The 24,978-nt window shown below is 42.9% G+C and overlaps 1 protein-coding gene across 7 annotated transcripts in view; it reads left to right on the forward strand.

Annotated features, from left to right (window-relative positions):
- Positions 1-24,978, forward strand: part of ELMO1 (engulfment and cell motility 1) — a 582,500-nt gene that overhangs the window by 228,144 nt on the left and 329,378 nt on the right. For all 7 annotated transcript variants that reach the window (XM_015469368.3, XM_015469370.3, XM_059885500.1 and 4 more), the window contains 3 exons: positions 5,617-5,667; positions 8,345-8,467; positions 10,117-10,248. In XM_015469368.3, coding sequence (XP_015324854.1) covers positions 5,617-5,667; positions 8,345-8,467; positions 10,117-10,248 — 306 coding nt within the window. The remainder of the gene's footprint in view (positions 1-5,616; positions 5,668-8,344; positions 8,468-10,116; positions 10,249-24,978) is intronic.

Here is a 24,978-nt window from a genome sequence, read left to right on the forward strand (position 1 = left end):
GGCAGCTTTGCAGATCTTAAGTGGGATCATGGGCAGGGCTGCTCCTTTTATATTTATAGCTAAATACTGGGAGCATGATAATTCCCATCAGGCCAGTAAGTTGCCTGCATATGTTCACAAGCCTGACATGGGCATCACAGAGAAGCTTGATTCTTCTGCTAGCCAGACCAGGGATGCCTAGCCAGACCAATGATAGCTGCTTGTAGAGTGGGGTCAAGAGCCAGGCCAGAACTAAGACTTTGACTAAACTGACCTAGACTCTTGAAACTGTCTTTCCCTCTGTGGCTAGATTAGAGGAAAGGAAAGCTCACACTCACCCCAAGTGCTACAATTTCACTCAGACCTCTGCATGAGTAAGATGCATACCCCTTGCATCTTTCTGTTACACTAAAATTACTATTAATCTGATTAACTGGAATTGAATGACCGTGAAGAAGTAGGGAATTAGATGCCAATCTATGCTGACTCCAGGGCAATGATAACAATGAAAATATAATGGGGTACCATTATACTAGAAATGCCGTTAATATTAGGCTTGAATTCTGCTAATCAAATCTTTTTTATTTTTGAAAAATTAGGCTATATGAAACCGACATAGCACAGTTTGTACATATATTACTATATTAATACTAAATCACAAAAGGTAGTCTAATAACATTAAATCATTTAAGTAAACAATTCAACTAAGAAAGACTGTTTATCAACCAGGAGAAAATTCAGATTTTAGTCTTTGAGATAAAAATGACAATACTTGTCAATAGAAAATTAACTTGGACTTTATAGACTATGTTGAATTTAGGATGAATCAGTGACTATTTGTCAAGAAAAGGAGTATTTTGATTTTTAATTTATAAAATACTTTCTAGTGAGTTAAGAGAGAGTTGGCTCTAAAAATTACTTCAAGTTCATAATGAAGGAAAGCTTATTTGTCATTATTTTTTGAATATCAGTAGAGTCTGATAAAGCAAAAGCTCAAGCTAATTGGTAATATCTTACTGTATATTATATATTTGTTATTGATTGATTTATGTTTTGAAAGATTGAAAGTTCTGAAATTTTTGGCAAATAAGAAAACTTGCCAAAGCCTGTCACTGATAATATTTGAGAGTCTGCCTTGCAAATATGTTTTATGTCATTTCATTTAATCCTCATATCTATAGAAAATCTTATTATTTCTATTTTATAAATGAGGAAATTGAGAGTCAAAGAGGTAAGGAACTTGACTGGTTGCTGAGCTGATTAAGAGTCCATGTTAGAATTCCAGCCTTACTCTTGCTCTTATCTGCAAAGCATCCCATTGAATGCTGGTCAAGGAAGCATCTCCTGCAGAATGACCTTGTATTTGTCTGGTAAACAACTTCCTGATACTTGAGAGACATCAAGCCCATTTTCTTACTCCAGTTAGATTAAAATATAACCTTAACACTTATTTATTGGATTTACAGGAATGTCCCTTTTTGTTTTTTTAAAGCTTTTAGACATTGGATAAATTCTACTTCGGTCAAAAAGTTTTATTTATTTCAACATCTCTTACCAACTCGGGGTCAGACACATTGGTAGGACTCCATTATTTGGGTGTTTTTTTTTTTTAAATGTTAATGAATTTGGAAGGATTTTGAATACCAATATGTTATTTCTACTTTTACTGAAGAAAGATACTGCCAAAGTCAAATATTTTTACTTGGCAGGCAAACCTGAGCGACATTTTTGTTTTGCATTCATGGAGTTGACCTGCCTGAGGGAGCACTGAGCTTGGGGCAGGGGTATAACTGCCTCCTGTGTAATGGTACCCTGTCAGCCGCCCTGGGAGGTGAGGGGTTGGGTCATGCCTGCCTCTCGGATATTGGAGAAGCTCCCTTTTCCTGCCCAAATGAAGAGAAAGGGTACTGTTTTATCGGAGAGGGGATTGTTGTTAAGGGGGCAAATGGATCCTTTTTTTTACAACTAGTTGCCATTATTCATTTTATTATTTCCATGATGAAGAAGTTTGTCAGATCACTTCCAAATTTCTCTACAAACACTTATGTTTTGATAAGCATTATTTTAAACAAACAAACCCTTTAGCTTAAAGATTTGGTAGAAAAATCAGAAAATACAGATTCCAAAGGAAGAAGTTTTAAAAACACAGATGTATAGAACAGTCTTTTGGACTCTGTGGGAGAGGGAGGGGGGGGGGGATGATTTGGGAGAATGGCATTAAAACATGTATAATATCATAAAAAACAAAAGAAGTTAAAATAAAAAAATAGAAATAAAAACACCTATAATTGCGTCCCCAGAGAGGGAAACACTGCCACTACTTACCCCTGTGGGACTGTCGTGGTCCTACTTCCTACTTTTTTTGTGCAAAGACTTCCCCTCAGACATCATTTTTCACTAGATGTGATCATACTGCATGCACTGTTTATTTTTAAAAATGCTTTTAAAACTAAACATGATTTTGTGGACATCTTTCCATGTCAATATATCTATACAGGCAGACCTCGTTTTACTGCATTTTGCTTTATTGTGCTTCACAGATACTAATATATATATATATATATATATATATATAAATTCAATGTTTGTGACAACCCTGCATCAACCAAGTTTACTGGCACCATTATCCAACAGCATTTATTCACATGGTGTCTTTGGTAATTCTTGCAAATTTTCAAGCTCTCCATCAGCAAAAAAGATTATGAGTCAATGAAGACTTAGATGATGTTACGATTTTTTAGCAATCTGTCCTGTGCTTAGTCACTCGGTCATGTCCGACTCTTTGAGACCCCATGGACTGTAGCCCGCCAGACTCTTCTGTTCATGGGAATTCTCCAGGCAAGCAGAGTGGAGTGAGTTGCCTTGTCCTCTTCCAGGGGATCTTCCCTACCCAGGGATCGAGCCTAGGTCCCCCGCATTGCAGGCAGATTCTTACCATTGCAACCACCAGCAATAAAGTATTCTTAATGGTTCACTCAAACCATTCCTTAATATTGAACAAAAAATCCATGATGTGGATGAGGATTTTTCCATTTTCTCTCTGATCAAGCACTGGTTCCTTTAGGAGGGTAAAAAAATGTTTTATGTACTTTGTTTTCTTAGACATAATGTATTGCATACATAATAGACTACAGTCTAGTGTAAACATATATTAATCAAGGTATTTGCTGTATTGTAGCAGTCTGTAACTGAACTTGCAATATCTCTGAGGTATGCCTGTATCCATATCCATATTTATATTTATCTATATATTTTTATCCTGGAGAAGGAAGTGGCAACCCACTCCAGTATTCTTGCCTGGACAATTCCATGAACAGAGGAGCCTGGCAGGCTACAGTCCATGGGGTCGCAAGAGCCAGACACAACTTAGTGACTAAACCACAATCATACACTTTTATATCCGGGAGTTGGTGAGGGACAGGGAGGCCTGGCGCGCTGCGATTCATGGGGTCGCAAAGAGTAGGACATGACTGAGTGACTGAACTGAACTGAACTGAATGATATAAAATATTCTCCATAGATTCTCAAGTTCTCTCAAATCATTCTTTAATATTGGACAAAAAAAAAATCCATGATATGGACCAGGATTTTTCCGTTTTCTCTCTGATCACGCTCCAGTTCCTTTAAGAGGGTATCGGACTGTTTTATCAAACATTCATTGCCTACTCTGTGTCAGTCATTGTGCTGTGGGCTGGGAATACAAAAATGAAAAGGACAGTCTGTGTGCCCTTGAGAGGACCATACTCTTCTGCAGAAGATAAATATCATAAACAGATCATTATAATAACTGCTCTAGTAGATGTTGGAAGTATATCATTCCTTCTAACTTATTTTAAAACTTTGTAAGTTGATAGACTAATATGGACTTCCCGATGGCTCAGCAGTAAAGAATGCCCCTGCAATGCACTAGACACAGGAGACATGGGTTTGATCTCTGGATTGGGAAGATCCCCTGGAGGAGGAAACGGCAACCCACTCCAGTATTCTTGCCTGGAGAATCCCATGGACAGAGGAGCCTGGAGGGCTATAGTCCATGGGATCACAAAGAGCCAAACACGACTAATTGACTAAGCACATCTATGTCAGGCTAACATAGGCACAGAGGATTTGTGTGTGTGTGCCAATAACGCAATACTTTTATTTTTATAAAAGAAAAGGAATGAAAGGAATGTTGAGCCTTTGTTATTCATCTGGTCCAAGGAAAAAAACAAAAGATGGACTTTTTCTGTTTTGATCATGAAGAAGGCATGCTTTCTTCACCCCGTCGAAGGGCAGTTCCTTCTGGATCACCATTTAACTTATTTCTGAAGGTGTCCTTGTCCTTGCCTTCTTGTTTTCAAGAGGTTGGAAGAGGATTCAGCATTGGATTTTGACTGATGCCGTCTCTAGGCTTTTTAGATCACCGTAGAGTATTTGTACACGTGTCTCTTTAATGCTGTGGATGAGCAGGGACGTTAACATTAAGCTGTGATGTCTAACAGAGTGCTCCTAATTTCCATCCCTCTCTCTCCTACCTGCTTTCCTTTCTGTGGTGGCGATGGCCGTTAGGTTGGTGTAGACAGCAGTGTTGACATCCTTGAGTGTCCTCTGACTGTAAGTCCCCACGTTCCCTTCGTCAGCACTCAGCAGGCCCTGCGCCCTCATTCTGCTCCTGTCCAGCCCTGCCTGTGCACCCCCTCGTACTTCCTCCCCGTGTTCTGAGTTCCCCTTGCTTTCTACAAGTTTGTTTTGACCTTGATCAAATTCATGGTTGTGTTTTTAAATTACAACTTAGTTTCTTCTCTACTCAGTAAGAGTGGTGACCCTCAAATTACCCCCTTTGCCAATAAACATTCCAGTGACTTCCTGAATATGAGCAGTATTTTTCCTTTTGGATGTTTGTACCCCGATTGCGTCCAACTGTTTAATTTTCCCTTAGTATCTATTTGACAATGTCTAGAAAGAGCATCTGTAAATCATGTCATTTAATAAAATCACCTGCAAAACCTCTATGTCACTCAGGTAGGCCAGTGCACAATCTGCCGAACTGAGGCCCAGGGAGACTGGGTGTGGACCTAGAGCATAGCATCTGCCCAGATGTCTGTCCTTTGCTAAAACTTCACTCAATTCATTTGGATAGACTATTAAGCCTTGGGGTATATACTACTCAGTGTTTGGTTTTGCACAGATTCAGATGAAATGGCTTTTAGAAGTCTTAGATCTTTAAAGTGATGGCTGTCTAGTATTGAAATCTCCTAGGCGCAGGCATAAGTTGCCTTGTAGTAACAACTCTCTGCACATATATATTCTAATAAAAGCTGATGAGCCATTTCAGTGGAGAGCCACTGCTCTCATTTGGAGTGTTTGATTTTGATTTAGTACTCACCTTTCCCTGGAAGGAAGAAATTCAAAAAAAAAGAAAAAAAGAAAGAAGTCACAGGTGCCATATTTCTTTCCTTTGTTTTTGGACATTGCTGTATTATCTAAACAACATTCACAAAGTCAGTTGAGTAGTACTGTCCATTTGAGCCCTTTCTTTGGTAAGAAATACTGCTGATATCCAGTTTTGAAGCACACCCCAGCATAAAGTCATTTGGGGCCACGTGGAAATGTTTCTTTCAAACTGATGCTTTTCTATCTGCGTGTTTTCTTCCACAGGAGATGGCAAATATTTTGGCTCAGAAGCAATTGCGTTCCATCATCTTAACGGTGAGTACCTGTGTGTTGTGAGCACCTTGCTGGGGAGGAAGGGTCTGGTAAGATTTATTGATCTCCTCTTTTGGCTTGGTTTTGTGGTTTGTTCTGTGACTTGCTTCTGTGGCCAAGCAGTGGGAAGTAGAAAGGAAGTAAAAGTGTACTTTTGGAAATGGAATAAATAAAGCTTCCCCCCAGAGATGGCCTTGTGATTGGAGGGCGGGGGTCCCTGGAAGAGAGAAACGCCTTGTGGCAGGTTTATTATAACTCACCAGAGCTTTAGCTTTGTATTTAAGGAAGTTAGGGACTCCCTGACTTTAACAAACCCACCAATATGAGCTAATACCGTTTTTAAGGAGGAAACTAGAGAGAAACATATCAGACTCTGAGAGAAGTCCTGAAATTTTGACCATCATTTTCCTGGGCCACTTTGCTACAGAAAGGCAGGAAGGTCAGGCATGAAACCCACTCATTCACTGTAATGCAAAAAATACCTGAAACCTCAGTCAAGAAGAGGCTCTACATGTTATGTTGTGAATGTTTAGAAGTAAATCAGATAGCGAGATTTCCTGAGGCCTTATCTGCTACTTGACTTTTAACTAAAGGCTGAAAGAAACATGTGTGATTGATTCTTCTGCTTACCAAAAAAAGAAAAGAATAAAGATTTATGCGTGTGTAATTCCAAAAAGGAGTTCTGCAAGCATACAGTTACATACACACATACACATACACACACATTCCAATACCATGAGGCCATTAAAAATTAAAAACCTTATGAGGGCAAATAAAATAAATATTCTAGAATCCAAAGCCAATAATAATGACTACAATTTGTCATCAAGTATGATGTTAAACTTCCTGGCTATTAAGGATAAAGAGAAACCATATGAGTGTACTTTTCATTACTTGATAAAAGGGGTACCCCAGGTCTTTGGAGGATGACATATTCCCACCCCCTGGAACTGGAATCTGAAACGGGTATTGTCAGAACATTCTAATATATTCTTTGTCCAAGAATGGTTTTGTAGAAATTGTAGAGGGATTCAAAATACGGTTATTTTTTATACTCACTCTCAATAAAAGTGGAAGCAACAATATTAATCATAGAGAAATGAAGGTATTTGTGTAGGGGGTGGAGGGTGATGAAAGAGCAGAAACCTGGAATTAAAGTCTTAGCCTGTTGTTGATATCGCCTTGGTGTGGCAGTTGAAGTTAGAATGCCCAGAGATGGAGTGGGTGAATTGACTGTAGCTACCATGTCTCAAAGATCAGTTTACTTCAGCGTGACTGTTTTAAATGAGACCTTGATGACTGGAAGTTTAAGATTGGTTGGTATTCTCTGGCAAGAACGTGGAGTGTAGATACTGTTGAGTTGCTAATAAAATAAATAGCCACATGCTTTAGTGCCCATACACTTTGGACATTAAACATATACCAAGAATTAACATTCTCTTGGGAAGATTGGAAGATATGAGGCTTGATTTCTCCCCATCCCATTGCTTGGCTTCCCACCCTCCAACGCACCTAATTTTGGTTCAGCGACTTCCTTCTATGTCTTGTTCTTCACCCCACCTCTCCTTTAATTGGCTGTTTCATCATGGTGCTCAGAGCCAGGCTGTGGAGTCCAGGTTCAGGGCACCCAGAGAAAATTCCTTGAGACAGCAAGACATGGTTGGGCCTAGCAATTCAAAATAACTCATTCGAGTGGGTGTTTCACCTCTTTGACTGGTTGGTTGGCATTTTACAAAGTATTTATTTATTTATTTGCCTGTACTAGGTCTTAGGTGAAGCATGCAGGATCTAATTCCCTGACTAGGGATCGAACCTGGGCCTCCTGCACTGGGAGCACAGAGTCTTAGCCACTGAACCACCAGGAAAATCTCTGGTTGACTGGCATGTTTAAGGCACAACTGTGGTTTCTGCCAAAGCAGATGCATATTAGGTCCAAGTCTTGAATTCCATTTCAAACCCAGCCCTTGAGGGGACAAAGGCCCACGTATTATAGTCTGCTGCCACTCTTTATATTTATTCCATTTTAGTTCTGTTTCTAAGGGGAAGGGTCATTTTCCAAAAAAAAAAAAAATTCACTCACTGCCTTGTTGGGGTAGTGGTCACTGTATAATGTCCACAGTGAATTAATGACAGATCTGATAGCTACTTTGCCTTTGTGTGATGCTTCTAAAGCTTTCCCTGTTTAGATGTGGGATCACTTCTCAGAGACAGCTGTAGGGTAAGAGGATGGCAGAACTGCTTACAGTACATGTATACCATTTATTTTTCTGGCAAGGCAAGCAGGCAAGGAGTGCTTCTGTTGTAGAAATCCACAGCTCTCCTCAAGACGCTCTCATTTTAGGCATACCTTCTCTTATATGGCTGTAATAGCCACCGCATTTCCATTTCCTGCTGCACCTCCACTCTTACCTGAACACAGTAGGTCTTTCCCCAGTTCTGGCCTAAAGATCAGGAAGCTTATTGGGTCCTGAAATGTAAAGGAAAATTTATACCAGGGTCACCTGTGCACTCATCTTTCTCCTGAAAGTGGTTCCACCCACCTCCATGCCCCGTGCTTCCAAATGAGGTCTTCTGAGGTTCTACTTGGCATCATGATGGGGGTGGGGTGGGTAAATTAGGTTATTTGCTGTTACTTTATTCCTTTGTTTAAAAATGTTTCACTCATGAACCATCTCCCTAGCATGTCATCCGAGCTCAGCGGGCCATCAACAATGAAATGGCACACCAGCTGTATGTGCTGCAGGTGCTGACCTTTAACCTTTTGGAAGATAGGATGATGACCAAGATGGACCCACAGGACCAGGTGAGTGCTCATTAGACAACAGTCAAAGCATATGAGGGAAAGAACATCCTTAAAAGTCTTTTCTTGAGCTTCTTAGAAACCAGGAGGCTTTTGATGATGGTAATATTATTATCATCTCAGAACTTAGGGAAATGGATTTAAAATTTTGGTGAATCTAGAATCAGAGAGGGCTTCTCTGACAGGTCAGTGGATAAAAACTCCTCTTGCAATCCAGGAGACACAGGAGACAGGGGTTCAATCCCTGGGTCAGGAAGATCTCCTGGAGTAGGAAATGGCAACCCACTCCAGTATTCTTGCCTGGAAAATTCCATGGACAGAGGAGCCAGGCAGGCTACAGTCCAAACGGTCGCAAATAGTTGGACATAACTACGTGACTAAACATGCATAGGATCATAGAATAAAATAAATGAAATATTTTGTTATGTATCGAACACATGCATACTCTTTCCTTATTGGATAAGAAAGCCTGACGTCGCATGACTACAAACACTGACTCTTGGCTAGTGCCTTCATTGGTGATAGCTTTGGATTCAAGTCCCCAGGACACAGAGCCACTTGGTAGCTCTATGTGATATGGCTTCTACAGGCTGAGAGAGTATTTCCATTCTCCAGTGGTCAGAGCCGTGGGTGGAGGTCCCAGGTTACATGTGATTTCTGGGCTTCCATTTCTGTCGGTTGGCTCTCTGCTACAGATCTCTCTAGGTCTCTGGCTGTTGTGCCTGAGAGGTTAAGTCTTGATCCAAAAGGCTCTGGGGGAACTTTACTGTGTGAAGACAGAGTGAGAGGAAACAGCTGGGAGCGCTGCTGTAGCATATTTGCAGCTTAAACAGCGCTGCAGCTTTGGAAAGGAAAACACTCGTTATTGGCACGTGAGGGTCTGATCTCTGGCAGATGTGGATGCACATGCGAAGTGTGTAACCGCCGCAGCACTTCGTTCGTGGCGTGAGGCCACGCGATTAAGAATGATCCAGAGGCTTCCAGCGGCCGTCTAATGTGCCCCACACTTCTGGCAAGGCCAAGTGCAATCATCACAGAAAGATGAGACTGCCTTATGACTTCTAGTTCGAAAGGCAGTGCGTCCAGAGGTGGAACAGCCCTCCCTTCTTGGAAACCTCCTCCTTTTTATGTAAAAGATACATGCCTTTTTCTTATTGTGGTTAAACATGCACCACAGAACCTTTACCGTTTTAACCATTTTTCAGATTTGTCTCTATGAAGTCACTTCTCAGTGGAGTTAGGGGTCCCTTGTCACTTACCTATTGTTCTTAAACCTTATGTACCTCTCACTTTATTTCTGACAGTACAGGACTTCAAGATCCTCTAACTTGGCTTTTTCCAATCAGAAGCCTTCCATCATATTTGGGGCCCTCATTGAGAATGTCACAGGGCAGTTGATACCAGAGGTCCAAGGGGCTTGGCCATGAGGATAATTGTGGAATAAAGCCAAGGCTGACCAGCAGGGAGAGTGGCAGGAGGGGGAAAAAAGTTCACAGAGCTGTAACTTAGAACACTGGTTGCCCTTTATCTGTTTCCCTTTTGCCTGTACCCAGTGATTCATTTAGACCCTGGGGAATGAGGGAGTGGATGAAACATCACAGAATGAAGGCAGCTCTCTCTCCCTCCCGTTTTTTCCTTCCTAACCCCTTCAGGCTCAGCGGGACATCATATTTGAACTTCGAAGAATTGCTTTTGATGCAGAGTCTGAACCAAATAACAGCAGTGGCAGCATGGAGAAGCGCAAGTCCATGTACACCCGGGATTATAAAAAACTTGGCTTCATAGTAAGTAAGCCATCTCCAGTAAGCTCTCTCCTTCCAGCACCCGGGGGCCTGACCTCAGCCACATAAGCGATGTCTCCTCTGAGCGTGTGGTCCTCCTGTGCCTTACAGAATAGTTTCCACATTTTCCAGATGTTTAGCTGGTTTAAACAGGATCACATGAAAATCTCTTCTGGCTGCAGCGGAATGGAATAACTTGTACAAGTGTGACTAATACTGAGTTTGTTTATTCAGTTCTGATTAAGTGTAACCAAGAGTAGTTAGCCCGGAAAGCATCTAGACTTCGTTAGATCTTCTTCACAGGAGGCTGAAAATTCTATTTAAATTAAATGGGTGATGGCAACTGTGGGAGAAATCTTATTTGGGGCTGGTGACTGGGTTATTCACATATGTCGATTCCATATCAAAATCAGATTGAGAGTCTCCTGAAATTTGATCATGGTGTGACCTGCAGTTTATATTGTCCTGAAAGTTTTGTCTTGCTGTGGATGCTAATTAGTCACCACCTAGATTTTCTTTTTACTTGGTTTGCACATCAGAACACAGCCTTGTCCTGAATATAATCTGTTGTTTTTGTTTCTGCTTCCGGTCCAGTTTTGCTTTCATCATTATCACATTTCTATATGACCTTTGGCTTATTAACCTCAAATTCTGCAGGTGTAAATTTGGGTTTCTTTCTACCTCCTTCATAACCAACATAAATCAGACTTTTGTCTTCAGTAATTAGAAATGATCAGGCATTATTTTATAACTGCAAATACTCTTTCCTTGAATATACATACACACACACTAATATTAATATTCATTTGTACACATTGGTATTTATGCTTTATTGTTATTTGGAAAACCTTATCTTTTGTGGGACTTCTTTGAAAATGTTTCCATGTCAGTTATATGCATTGTTTTCATTACTAAAGAGTTGTTATTATATGAGTGTACTACAGTTTATTTAGCCAAGCTCTTTTACTGAGTATTTCAGTGTTTTAAAATTACAGATAAGTCTGCAATTAACATCTGTGCCTCTCAGTATTGATGTACATCCTTGATCATGTCATTAGGATAAATCCATGGAACTGGCATTTCTATGATATATATTTTTAAAGCTTTTGATATCATCAAATTGCTTTCCATAAACACTGGGTAATTTCCACTTTAACCATTGGTGCATCAGAGTAACTTTTTTATAAACCTCTCCAATAATATTTGTAAAACTAGAAAAAAAATAATTTGATGTTATTTCTTATTTACTGGTAGTCTTAACATGTTTTTTCTAAGAAGAACACTTCTGAAGCATTGTATTCAACTTTGCAGCTTGCTTTACAGAGCTTCATTTTTATGTTGTCATATCCCAAGTTTTGACTTTGACATTCCATTTGATCTTTTAGCTGAATCTGTTTGTCTAAATTTTAGCAAAAAGCTCCAAGACTAATGGAGAGGTGAGCGTCCCTGTGCTTGGTGTGTGTCGATGCTCAAGGCTCCGAGGTGGCCCCGGCCCTGCCCTCACCCGTGTGTTGGCAGACTCCATTTGCTAGGGAGTTAGCCGTCGAAAGCTCACACTCTACCTCCCCGACAGTTCCCTCCAGGTTTTACTTTAATGTGTTCAGTGAGGAAAGTGAAAGTGAAAGTTAGTCGCCCAGTCGTGTCTGACTCTTTGGGACCCCATGGACTGGAACCTGCCAAGCTCCTGTGTCCATGGAATTCTCCAGGCAAGAATACTTGAGTGAGTTGCATTTCCTTCTCCAGGGGATCTTCTCGACCCAGGAATTGAACCCAGGTGTCCTGCATTGCAGGCAGATTCTTTACCTTTTGAACCACCAGGGAAGCCCCATGTTGAGCCAGGAGTTATATGCAAATCACCTGGGAAGTTGTGCAAAATCATCCAATCTCTTACCCTTAGGTCATATCAGAATGGCCAGGGCACAGACCAAGGTGTGTACACTTCGAACTGCTTCCCCTCAATCCTGATATTCTGTCCTGGAGGACAGCCTGTGGATAGCATACACTTGAGTTACTGCCATTCATGTTCCTCCTTTTGACTACCTGGATTTCCTCCTTTTAACTACCTGGATTTCTAGTGCATTTGAACAATGTGGAAAATGCAAAGTGAACTCTTTACACACACTGATCCCTGGACACAGTGTGTCTCTGACCCAGGTCCTAGTGGGTTTTGTCGGGGGCAGTTGGGTCCCAGAACACACAGTGTTATCTGTTGTCCTGGGCATGTGTCTGAGGGATGGAGGAGAGAGGGAAGTTGAGGAAAGACCACTCGGTAGGACCTGGATTATCCCAGCTTTTTGTGTTACTGCAGGTCTCTAGGGAGGATTAGACTTAATGAGGGTGGGAGGTATGAGACACCTCCTTTTTTATTTCCATACTTTAGTCCTGTGTGAAATCTCCAGGGTATCCCACAAGCCAAACTCTGAGTGATTTTTCTCGATGAAACTCCATCTGTCATAACACGATTGATAATTCCTTCCACAGTTGGCTTCTGGGGTCTGTCTCTGTCTTAGCTTTCAACGTCTGCTGAGTGTTTTTTGCTTTGTGAGTACTTTATGAAGAATGTTGCATTTTTAAAGTAAAAGTTAATTTTATGTGGTTTTAAGGCCTTCAGCACTTATGTGGCCTCCACTCCAAGGATTTGAAAAGTCATTTAAAAAAACGCAAAAATCTTGAACAGAGAATAACCAAAATGGAGTGTTGATTTCCTTCATATTTCCCTGGTACTTTTCTTTTAGCTTTCAATTTTAGTCCTTCCTTTGAAACTTCTTCCAGGCCACAATCTTGCATCAGGTAATGGAGAAACTGAAAAGACCAGTCATGATTTCTAATGCTAGAAATGATGCAACCACTTTCACAAGCAGAAATTTTCTCTTTTGACTACCTGTCAGCAGAAATACACAGGCCTCACTAATGGAAAGACAGGCTGGTGGTGCCACCTAGAGGCCATTGTGCAAAACGCAGAAAGCTGGTTGAGGACCTCAAGTGTCTGGCCCGGAAAGCTCTGGATGCTGGAAACTGTCCTGGTAAAGGATTCTCTCTGTGCTTCCAAAGGAGGAGTAATCTTGTCTGTAAACTCCTTACCGACCTCCTCCACAATCTGAGATTTGGGTAACCTTTTGGATCTCTTTGAAGAAAAGTTCAAGTCATATAAGATTGTTATTCCTCTTTTTTACATCTCCTGAGTAGGCATGCCCAGGAAATGTTAAGTGACAAATTTTTGGAGTTGAGTGAGTCTAGATTTTAATTCCATCCTTCCCACTTAAAAAGCCACTTACTGCTAACGAGCCATTTATTAATAACTGGCCAGTGGGGCAGTTACTTGGGCTTCCCTGGTGGCTCAGTGGTAAAGAATCCACCTGTAAAGCAGGAGACACAGGAGGCGCGGTTTCGATCCCTGGGTTGGGAACATTCCCTGGAGAAGGGCATGGCAACCCACTCCAGTATTCTTGCTGGGAAAAATCCCATGGATAGAGGAGCCTGATGGGCTACAGTCCATAGGGTCGCAAAGAGTTGGACACAACTGAAGTGACTTATCATGCAAGCACGGGGCAGTTACTTAACCTATTTGGGTGTCAGTTTCTTCAGGATGAAACTGGGCAGATACTCTTCTAGTTCGCAGCTGCTGGAGGGCCCTGCTCAAGACCATCTTTTAGCAACTGGCCTTGCACCTGCATGGTGGAGGCACCCAGCAAACGGCACTTCCCTCCCTTACTTTTCGGAGAGCACATATCAAGGAAATCATAGGCAGCTTTTTCAGTTTTCCGAAGTGGAGGGGCCGTTGCTCCAACAAGGCAAGAAGAACAGTTTGTTACCGGATAATAAAGCACGACACTTTTGAGAAGGCAGATGGGCCTCACATTTCTTCTCAGTGCAGCATCCCAACAGAGCAGATTTTTCTGGTGAAATCATTCTAAAGTCCCAATGTAAAGTGGCTAAATGGCTTATATGGTTAGTCATAACACAGAAAAGCACTTGCTCTTAACACAAAGCTGCTTATTCTTCCAAGATCTTTTAGTGAATGGTTTCTGAGTTGCAAAATGGACATGCTTATAGATTCCCTGGTAAGAAGAGGGAGTCAAGGATGTCTGGGTTAATACTAATCTTATTGGAACTTCTAAGGAGGAGCACGTGTGCTTCTCAACCTGACAGAAGGCAGATTCACATTTTTAGAATGATTTTATTTTGAAAACACAGGAAATACCTGACTATAATGACCAGGAACTGTGACGAATGCTTTGCATACTCTGAGAAGAGTTGAGTTGAGTTCCTAGCCACAGACCCTTCAGAACGTGACTGTCTTGATGTCAAATTGATAGCTTCTCTATTTGTGGATTTTACCTTTGTCCAGTCTAAAAGGAGATATCTGTAGTTCTTTTTTTGAGCCCTCGTAGACTAAGGCAGATGTCAGAAAATGGAAAAGAGTGGGTTTTTTCCTTAGTTGTCTTTTTCTTCTTCTTGAGCTTGACTGGGGATAAAATAAGCTCATTTTTTAAAAAGAAACTCTTTCTGAACAGCATAATGTGCTTTTAATATGAAGTGTTTTGATAAGCATTTACCTTAACATTGTCAGATGGTCTTAGCAGATAAAAAAAAATGGCTAACGTGATGGTGAAACAAGGTAGTGGGAAAAATATTATTTCAGAATTAAGACTCTTTTAAAATGTAGGTTTTATTGTATTCAGGTATAATAAGGCCAGCCCTGCCCCTGGAGATGGTTGTTGTTGAACAGGCAGGTTGTTATTCATAGATCCCAAGAGGAGGGAGCATGTGACCTCACAGGAACTTAAGGGGGCACTAGGGTCGGTCAGGAGACAGAGGGAGCAAGGGGAAAACTAAGGCAATAGCCTTTGTTGTGGTTTCCACGGGAAAGCTAAGGCACAGTGGGTAAGCAGACTCAGAACCGGCTGGTTTGAATAATCTCCCTGAGTTCTGAAGCCTGCATACTACCCTGCGTTGTCCGGTACTTGGCCCTGTGTTCATTAGGGCAGGTGGATGGTGGCCCCGAGTGTAAACACCTGAGAAAGGAGGTTGTTGGGGAAGGAAGGCAGCCTTCTTATCTCTAGAAAGTAGGTCACTCTTCAAAGGGGAGCCCCTCCAATGTCAGCAAGGACCCAAGATTCCAAAGCATCAGAAAATATAAGAAAATGAAAAAACAAATGATGAATACAGATTTATATTCAAATTTTTAAAGGATTTTTTTACCTTCTTGGGTGATAGAAGATACTTATGCACAAGTATAATTATCCATAATTATATATGCAGTGCTTGGTGTCATTTTAATATATTTTTTCTCAAATACAGATGGCAGGATATGAAATGAGATGCATATTTATATATCTCTTCCTCCATCTCCATCTCCATCTCTGTTCCCATACCACAGAAGACAGCGTCTTAGTCTAAGTGCTGCTGAAATCAACAGCTACTAGGAGAGTGTGACATTGGGATTACGCTTGTCCAGGGCTGTCTTTGAGTCTGCCACTCACAGGCTGAGTGATTCCGGCAAGGTACTTGACATTGTCATGTCTCAATTTTCTTATCTTTAAATGGGGCATGTTAGTTGTTTCTGTCTATAGGTTTGTTGTGTGGATTAAATGAGTAAACTCTTACAAATCGTACAGAATGATACCCGGACATAGCAATTTGGACAGTGTTACAGCTACTATTAATATTATTATTGGAATGTTGCCCAGTGTCCCATGACACTGTGAGAGACAATGATGGGGGAATGTGAGCGTTGTAAGTTGCTCCTAGGAAGATAATGAGAAAATGCATGGTTCAAAATAACAAAGATGAGGGAATAATGTGTGCTTGGGAAACTGCAAGAAATTTGTCATGACCAGTGTTCATGTTGTCCTGGGGGCAGAGAAGTAGAGTTGGCATTACAAGCAAGAGACCAATTATAGAGAATTTTAAATTCAGAGGGGTTAAAATAGACAGTCAATCTTCATGGCTTCCATACCTGAATATTCACCCATTCCCTACAATTTATTTGAAATCAGTCATCGTGGGCTTTCACAGTCATTTGCAGACAAGCACATAGTGGCCAAAAAATTGAGTTACTGGGCAGTCTCACGAGATCAGCAAGGGATCTGCTGTCTTATTTCAACTCTTAAACGAGTATCCCTTTTGCAGTCCAGCCAAGGACACATTTTCGAAATGTTGTGCTTTCTCTTGGTGATTTTGCCATTAAAAATGGCCCCCAAACTTTGTGCTAAAGTGCTGTCTAGTCTTCCTAAGTGTAGAGGAGGTGATGTACGTGCCTTATGGAGAAAACCTGTGTATTAGATAAACTGACTTCAGGCATGAGTGACACTGCTGTTGCTGTGAGTTGTGTTAATGAATCAACAATATGCTACATAGTGAGTTTTTAAACAGAAATGCACGCAAAACAAGGTTATATATTGATCAATTGACAAAAATTTGTGACCAGGGGCTCAAAGGAACCTAAACCTGTACTGCCCTTAGGAACAATGGCTCAGTGTCCGTGATGATTTCATAGACCATAGGTATAGGAGACAAAGAGAATCAACATACTGTAAGGCCCTGGAGAGCTTTCAGGCTGGGTGAGCCATGGAGAGGAGAAGCTAAGGTGGTCCTAGGCTCAGTTCTGTGCTCACCACGTGTCCTGTACATGCTAAGTTGGGAAGAGATGGCCCATCCTTCAAGAGCTCACAGGTATGTGAGACGTCAACAAATGTCTGCAAGTCATGGCACCACTCAGGACAGTCGGGGCGGGTGTGAATACTATAACCTACTGTGACTTGAGTCGTTTATTTCAAGAGGCTGCCTTGAAACTGCTGCTGCTGCTGCTGCTAAGTCGCTTCAGTCGTGTCCGACTCTGTGCAACCCCATAGATGGCAGCACACCAGGCTCCCCCGTCCCTGGGATTATCCAGGCAAGAATACTGGAGTGGGTTGCCATTTCCTTCTCCAATGCATGAAAGTGAAAAGTGAAAGTGAAGTCGCTCAGTCGTGTTCGACTCTTAGCAACCCCATGGACTGATTGCAGCCTACCAGGCTCCTCTGAGTACTGGAATGGGGTGCCATTGCCTTCTCCAGTATCAAATACTACATCCCGGTAATTAGGTGAATTTTCATCCTATAATCAAGTTTCATTCCAAACTCATTCTGCATAGATGAGAATGCAGCCTCAGGTGGGTCTGGCTTATATTTCAGCATCACTCCTAACAGGACTTTCTTAAAGATTTTGTCACTGAGAATGTGATTCAGTCCCTTGGACTACAAGGACAGCATTAGCAAGAATCTAGACTATATGGAAAGTAAATTTTAACATTTACCTAATTTTTGCTGTCCTTAACCCCCTTTCTCAAGCATTTCTGGAACCACAAGTTAAAGCAGATTTTAATAAAGAAAATCACTTTTTCCCATAGGGATGATTTAATAATTGGAATAGTATTCCTAATCAAGAACCCTAATTTCAAATAGTTAAAGATGTGACCCATGAAAATTAGGTCATAAAAAATGGGACAACTAGTCAGGCTGGGTTGCTCTTCACGGAAGCTCTGGCAAGTCTTAGTCAGTCCACCCAGCCCCAGCCTACCCCTTCCACCCGAGGGAGGGACCTTTTACAGACTGTGATGAAGGGATAACTGAACTCCCTGAATGTTTAGGTTCAGTCTGGATGAAATCACAGGCAGTTACCACATGCACCTATTGCCCAGAACCACATCTTCTATCTTCTGCCTCATGGACACTGTGTTCTGGTCCATTCTGTTCAGAAATCCCCTTTCCCTATTCAAAATGCAGTGAGGCCCTGGTCCTAATCATTTCTAGTCTTGCTCCATCTGAAAGGAAACTAACAGAGCACTGCGCATCTGCGAGAGGAAACGGCAGGCCACTCCAGTCAGTATTCCTGCCTGGAAAGTCCCGTGGACAGCAGAGCCTGGTGAGCTCCAGTCCTTAGGGTCACAAAGAGTCGGGCATTACTGAACTAGCTGAGAGATACAGTTATTAGTGAAGCCTGAGCAGAAGCAGCCAGCAGATGGAGTAAACCCACAGCCGCTGACGACTCTCAGTCAGACCTCACCCCCCACGAACTTGGGAGTATCAGCCACTGGGACACCCAGTTATATTACAGCTTTGCTTATCAGCCTGCAGAGTTTGAAGCTGTAGGGCCAAGAAAAGAAGCCTTAGGATCTCTTCAGGAGGTCTGCTTAGCCTTCATCAAGGTCCTACAGAAGCTGCTGCTGCTGCTGCTAAGTCACCTCAGTCGTGTCCGACTCTGTGTGACCCCATAGAGGGCAGCCCACCAGGCTCCCCCATCCCTGGGATTCTCGAGGCAAGAACACTGGAGTGGGTTGCCATTTCCTTCTCCAATGCATGAAAGTGAAAAGTGAAAGTGAACTCGCTCAGTCGTGCCCAACTCTTAGCGACCCCACGGACTGGAGCCTATCAGGCTCCTCCACCCATCGGATTTTCCAGGCAAGAGTACTGGAGTGGGATGCCATTGCCTTCTCTGCCTACAGAAGCTAGGACCATTCTAAGATGCCCACCTGGCCTCCTTGTTAAGTGAGATTGGCCTGCTGTTCATAGCCAGTGAGCATGTATATGTAGCATCCACATCTCCTGATGCTCATTTCCAATTATTTTTCCTTATGCTGTCGTGAAAATATTTTATATAGGGCGTTAAGAGTCTATACATCAAATATTTTCTTCTGTCTTAACATGGAAATGCAAGAAAGAATGCACTGTAAATAGAAAATCCAGATGAATATCGACTGTAGAAACAATGATAATAATAATGTATTTGGGGGGTTAAAAATATACATAATTAAAACGTGGAGCAACAATAACTTGGAGTGTGTAGCAGAGTAAAAATGAACCAGCTGGGATGTGGTACAAAGCTATTGTGGAAGTCTGAGCTCATTCTTGATACGTATTTCTCAGGTGAGTAGAACATTATGGATTCATTTTTCAACTTTTTCTTTTAGTAGCCATTTGTGACCTTGTGGACTGTAGCCCCCCCCGGATCCTCTATCCATGGGATTCTCCAGGCAAGAATACTGGCGTGGGTAACCATGCCTCCTCCAGGGGATCTTACCAACCCAGGAATCAAACCTGTGTCTCTTGTGTCTCCTGCATGGCAGGCTAATTCTTTGCCAGAGTGCCACCTGGAAAGCCCCTTTCAAGTAGCCATTTCTGGAACTAATTGTTCAGAGAGATCACCGAGACTCCCATCTTGATGGTATGGGGTACTTGAACCTCGTGAACATTTCTTTCCCTTTTATCCCTGCCTTTCTCTTCCTCACTTCAACAAATAGCAAGGGGGTTGTGAAAGGGAAAGCCAAAGAAGGGCATTGTTTGAGGATACTCATAGTTTAAGCCAGAATTTGCAGGCAGTTCTGTCAGTCACTCCCTTGACTGGCAGGTAAGGGTCTGGCAACTACTCATGACAGGTGAAGAGAGGACACCCTGGCCAGGATGGGCTCTGCAGTGTCTGATTGGATGTTTTTGATCAGTGATGCACAGTGTGGCATCTGCTATCTTCACATTTGGTTTTAAGTGTTGAGACCATAGCATTGTTGGAGTTGTGGGTACGCACATAGAAGAATAAAAGTTCGCTTCCGAAAGTCTCTGGCAGAACCAGAAGATGGGATATTGGGCTTCATTTCTCTGTCATTGAACTGTGGGGAGCAGATCACTGGGCAGAGCTGCTGCGCGGTGGGCTTTTCTGGTTGGTGTGGTGGTAGGGCCGCCTGCATCGCAGGGTCGCATCATCACACTTGCTGGTGATGCAGGGAGACACCAAGAAGTTCCGTGTAGAACACTTGCAGACTTTTTGTTTCTTCTTCTTCTTCCTTTGCTGTCTGGCTGGGGTGGGAACGGATGGTCCAAGTGGGCGTGGTGTGTCGGGCTTGCAGGGGCAGCCCCCACGCAGGCTTTCTGTCACTGTTGGAGCTGACAGATGGGCCCGTTACCACTGCCTGACTCCTGTATCAGGGCTTGTGCTGTTGCTGCCACTTCCATCAGCTCGGTGACTTCACGTACGTGACAGGTTACTTCCCTTCTCCCTTCCCTAGCAAGGGAGAGGAGCGCAGAGGTGCAAGAACTGGGGACAGTCTCATCTCAGAATCAGCCCCCCAAGAGCCAGCTGTTACCCATGGATGCCATGAAGATGGAGAAAAGTACAACAACCCTATAAGGGACATGTGAATAACTGCGCTCTTGAAGTGCTATATTTTTAAAAGAAATATTGAAAAGGAAAATTTTTACAAACAAATGGACTGTGATTCATTGCCATGACAATATTTGAGCTTTGTTCTCCTCTCGTATTTTAATGCAATTAGTTTTAACTCTAGGCAGAATCTCTCAGGTGACTACTGAAAAGTGAGTGAGAGGATGGGTTTCTCCTGCTCCGTTTTCCCCACTCTCCTCCTGTTCAGTACTCATTGGGCCTGTTATTGTTCAGTCGCTAAGTCGTGTCCAGCTCTTTGCGACCCCATGAACTATAGCACTCCAGGCTTCCCTGTCCTTCACTGTCTCCTGGACTTTGCTCAGACTCATGTCTATTGAGTCAGTGATGCCATCCAACCATCTCGTCCTCTGACACCCGCTTCTCGTGCCCTCAAGCTTTCTCAGCATCACTGTACCCAAGCTGGGCCATTTATCTCCTGTTAGTGCTGATTTCTAGTCACTAGGGGGCGCGCCACACAAAGGCTGAGCGACTTCACTTTCACTTTTCACTTTCATGCATTGGAGAAGGAAATGGCAACCCACTCCAGTGTTCTTGCCTGGAGAATCCCAGGGACCGGGGAGCCTGGTGGGCTGCCGTCTATGCGGTCGCACAGAGTCGGACACGACTGAAGCGACTTAGCAGCAGCGGCAGTGCTGATTTATAGTCACTAGGGGGCGCTCCACACAAAGGCATGTGTGTTAGTTACTCTCCAGACAGAAGATATTTTCTATCAAGAGCAGCTCGTAGAAGTCAGAGTACTTGGTGGGGTAATTTTTAAAAGACTCAACCCTGGGCCAGCCAAAACCGTCTGCCTTAAACTTTAGCTTAAAACCGACAAGAATTTTGTCTCCTTGCAAACAAAACTATGAAGGCAACTTATTAAACAGTGTTAGTCACGAACTCCTTCAAGTTGCCCTCTCCTGGCATTCTTTCTTTGTACATGGGATTTTGCAACAAGGGTTACCATTCAGCAGGTACAAGGGTGGTGCACAGGGAATGTGGGCTTCAGTTCAGTTCAGTTCAGTATAGAAAATCAGTCATGTCTGACTGTTTGCGACCCCATGTACCATAGCACACCAGGCCTCCCTGTCCATCACCAACTCCCTGAGCCTACCCACACTCATGTCCATTGAGTTGATGATGCCATCCAACCGTCTCATACTCTGTCGTCCCCTTCTCCTCCTGCCTTCAATCTTTGCCAGTATCAGGGTCTTTTCAAATGAGTCAGCTTTTCTCATCAGGTGTGGACACCCAGGACTGATCTCCTTTAGGATGGACTGGTTGGATCTCTTTGCAGTCCAAGGGACTCTCAAGAGTCTTCTCCAACACCACAGTTCAAAAGCATCAATTCTTAGGTGCTAAGCTTTCTTTCACATCCATATATGACCACTGGAAAAACCATAGCCTTGACTAGACGGACCTTTGTTGGCAAAGTAATGCCTCTGCTTTTTAATATGCTGTCCAGGTTAGTCATAACTTTCCTTCCAAGGAGCAAGTGTCTTTTAATTTGATGGCTGCAGTCACCATCTGCAGTGATTTTGGAGCCCCAAAAAACAAAGTCTGACACTGTTTCCACTGTTTCCCCATCTATTTCCCATGAAGTGATGAGACTGGATGTCATGATCTTCGTTTTCTGAATGTTGAGCTTTAAGCCAACTTTTTCACTCTCCTCTTTCACTTTCATCAAGAGGCTCTTTAGTTCTTCTTCACTTTCTGCCATAAGGGTGGTGTCATCTGCATATCTGAGGTTATTGATATTTTTCCTGGCAGTCTTGATTCCAGCTTGTGCTTCCTCCAGCCCAGCATTTCTCATGATGTACTCTGCATATAAGTTAAATAAGCAGGGTGACAGTATACAGCCTTGACGTACTCCTTTTCCTATTTGGAACCAGTCTGTTGTTCCATGTCCAGTTCTAACTGTTGCTTCCTGACCTGCATACAGATTTCTCAAGAGGCAGGTCAGGTGGTCTGGTATTCCCATCTCTTAAAGAATTTCCCACAGTTTGTTATGATCCACACAGTCAAAGGCTTTGGCATAGTCAATAAGGCAGAAATAGATGTTTTTCTGGAACTATCTTGCTTTTTTGATGATATGACAGATGTTGGCAATTTGATCTCTGGTTACTCCACCTTTTCTAAAACCAGCTTGAACATCTGGAAGTTCACAGTTCACGTATTGCTGAATTTTGACTTGGAGAATTTTGAGCATTACTTTGCTAGCGTGTGAGATGAGTGCAATTGTGCGGTAGTTTGGGCATTCTTTGGCATTGCCTTTCTTTGGGATTGGAATGAAAACTGACCTTTTCCAGTCCTGTGGCCACTGCTGAGATTTCCACATTTGCTTGCATATTGAGTGCAGCACTTTCACAGCATCATCTTTTAAGATTTGAAATAGCTCAATGTGGACTTGGCTGCTGCTGCTGCTAAGTCGCTTCAGTTGTGTCTGACTCTTTGCGACCCCATAGACGGCAGCCCACCAGGCTCCCCTGTCCCTGGGATTCTCCAGGCAAGAACACTGGAGTGGGTTGCCATTTCCTTCTCCAATGCAGGAAAGTGAAAAGTGAAAGTGAAGTCACTCAGTGGTGTCCGACTCAGTGACCCCATGGACTGCAGCCTACCAGATTCCTCCGTCCTTGGGATTTTCAAGGCAAGAGTACTGGAGAGGGGTGCCATTGCCTTCTCCCAGTGTGGGCTTAATGATATATAAAGAAGTCAGTTTCATCTAAGATAATATAACATTGCTCTCTGGACACACAGTCTGGGGCCAGACTGCCTGGTTTTGCGTCCCAGCTCCATTGCTCCTCAGCTGCGTGACCTTGGACAATTTACCTAACCTTTCTATATCCCGTTATCTGCATTAGTAAGAATGGCATAGTAATAGTTCCTACCTAAGCTTCGTGGTTGAGATTAATGAGTTACAGAAATCCAATTCTTAGAAACCTGCCTGACATTGAGAGAAATTTAATAAATTCTAATTATTGCTGTTACCCTTTGGGTTGGGTGACCACCGTGAGTGTGGGGTCTGCGTTTTGACTTTGACAGTTCTCCAATTGACTGGAACCAGTTGTATTAGAGAGTAGAAATAAGTGGCTTCAAAGTGGAGTTAATCTGAGGGATAATATGTCCCAAGAGTGCTTCCCTGGTGGCTCAGACGGTAAAGAATCTTCCTGCAATGCAAGAGACCAGATTTGATTCCCGAGTCAGGAAGATCCCCTGGAGAAGGGCATGGCAACCCACTCCAGTATTCTTTCCTGGAGAATCCATGGACAGAGAAACCTGGTGTGCTATGGTCCACGGGCTTGCACAGAGTCAAACATGACTGAGTATGCACGCACATATACAATAGGTCCCAAATTCCATGAATTCTAGAGAATTTTTTAAAAGTGTTTGGCAGGGCAGGAATTTTATAATCTTCAAGAAGTGTTTAATGAAGAGGTAAATCCTTTTCCTCTGCCTTGAATAGCAGCTCAGGAACCAGCATTCAGGCCCATGGCTAAGTATGTCCTTAGGGATTCGGTCCTCATAGACACCTGCTCCTGTGAGGAGTTCCAAGAGGCAGGAGGGCTCAAAATCACAATGTAAATCAAAGACATTTTGCTGTTCAAACAGGAAACACTTTTCAATTAGCTGACTCCATACAGGGTAGCCCTTGAGAGTACCTTGGACTTAGGCTAGACTGCACTGGAACTCGAGCATTTGATCAGAGTCTTGAATAGGACAAGCAGTTATGGGATTCTGCTACCTATGACTGATTGTTGTAAACATCCAGCATCTCTTCCCATCATGCTCTGCTTCGTGGCTGAGCCTCTTGATTTTGCCCCTGGTAGGATGTCAGGGGTCTTCCCAGGTAACACTAGTGGTAAAGAATCTGCCTGCCAATGCAGGAGACATAAGAGCCGTGCGTTCGATCCATGGGTCAGGAAGATCCCCTGGAGGAGGGCATGGCAACCCACTCCAGTATTCTTGTCTAGAGAATCCCATGGACAGAGGAGCCTGGTGGGCTACAGTGTGTGGGGTTGCAAAAAAGTCAGACACGAGTGAAGCAACTTAGCACACACACACAAGCCGGTATCAGAGCATCTTGAAAAGCAGTGCTTGATCTTCCAGGGTGCAGGCCAGAGGGTGAGGAAATGCCAGGACGGAGACCCCTAGTGCAATCGCCTGCTTGCTGTCGACCTTGCCTTGGACAGCAATTGAACAGCCCCAGGTCAAGTTAGTGGGCCTTGTATTCTCATTCTCTTTCCTGAGACTATTTTTTGTCGTCTTTTCCAAATGGTCACCATTTGTCCATGTGTCTCATAGCTCTGAATTCGGTGTGATGTGACCTTGGGAGAGGAGGTGTGAACAAGCCATGCAGACCTGTTTTATGTCTGGGAGGAAGTAATTTATACACCAGGAGCTGGCTCCGTGGTGTGGGATTCTAATTCTGGGTATGGCATTTTGTATGTGTAGGAAGGCTGTCAAAACCTTTCCAATGGGAGGGACCAGAACCAATTTGAGAATAAGGTGGTTATGTAAGAACTGTCCCGGCTCAGGCAT

This window comes from Bos taurus, chromosome 4 (genome assembly GCF_002263795.3).
Source record: "Bos taurus isolate L1 Dominette 01449 registration number 42190680 breed Hereford chromosome 4, ARS-UCD2.0, whole genome shotgun sequence".
Classification (NCBI taxonomy): domain Eukaryota; kingdom Metazoa; phylum Chordata; class Mammalia; order Artiodactyla; family Bovidae; genus Bos; species Bos taurus.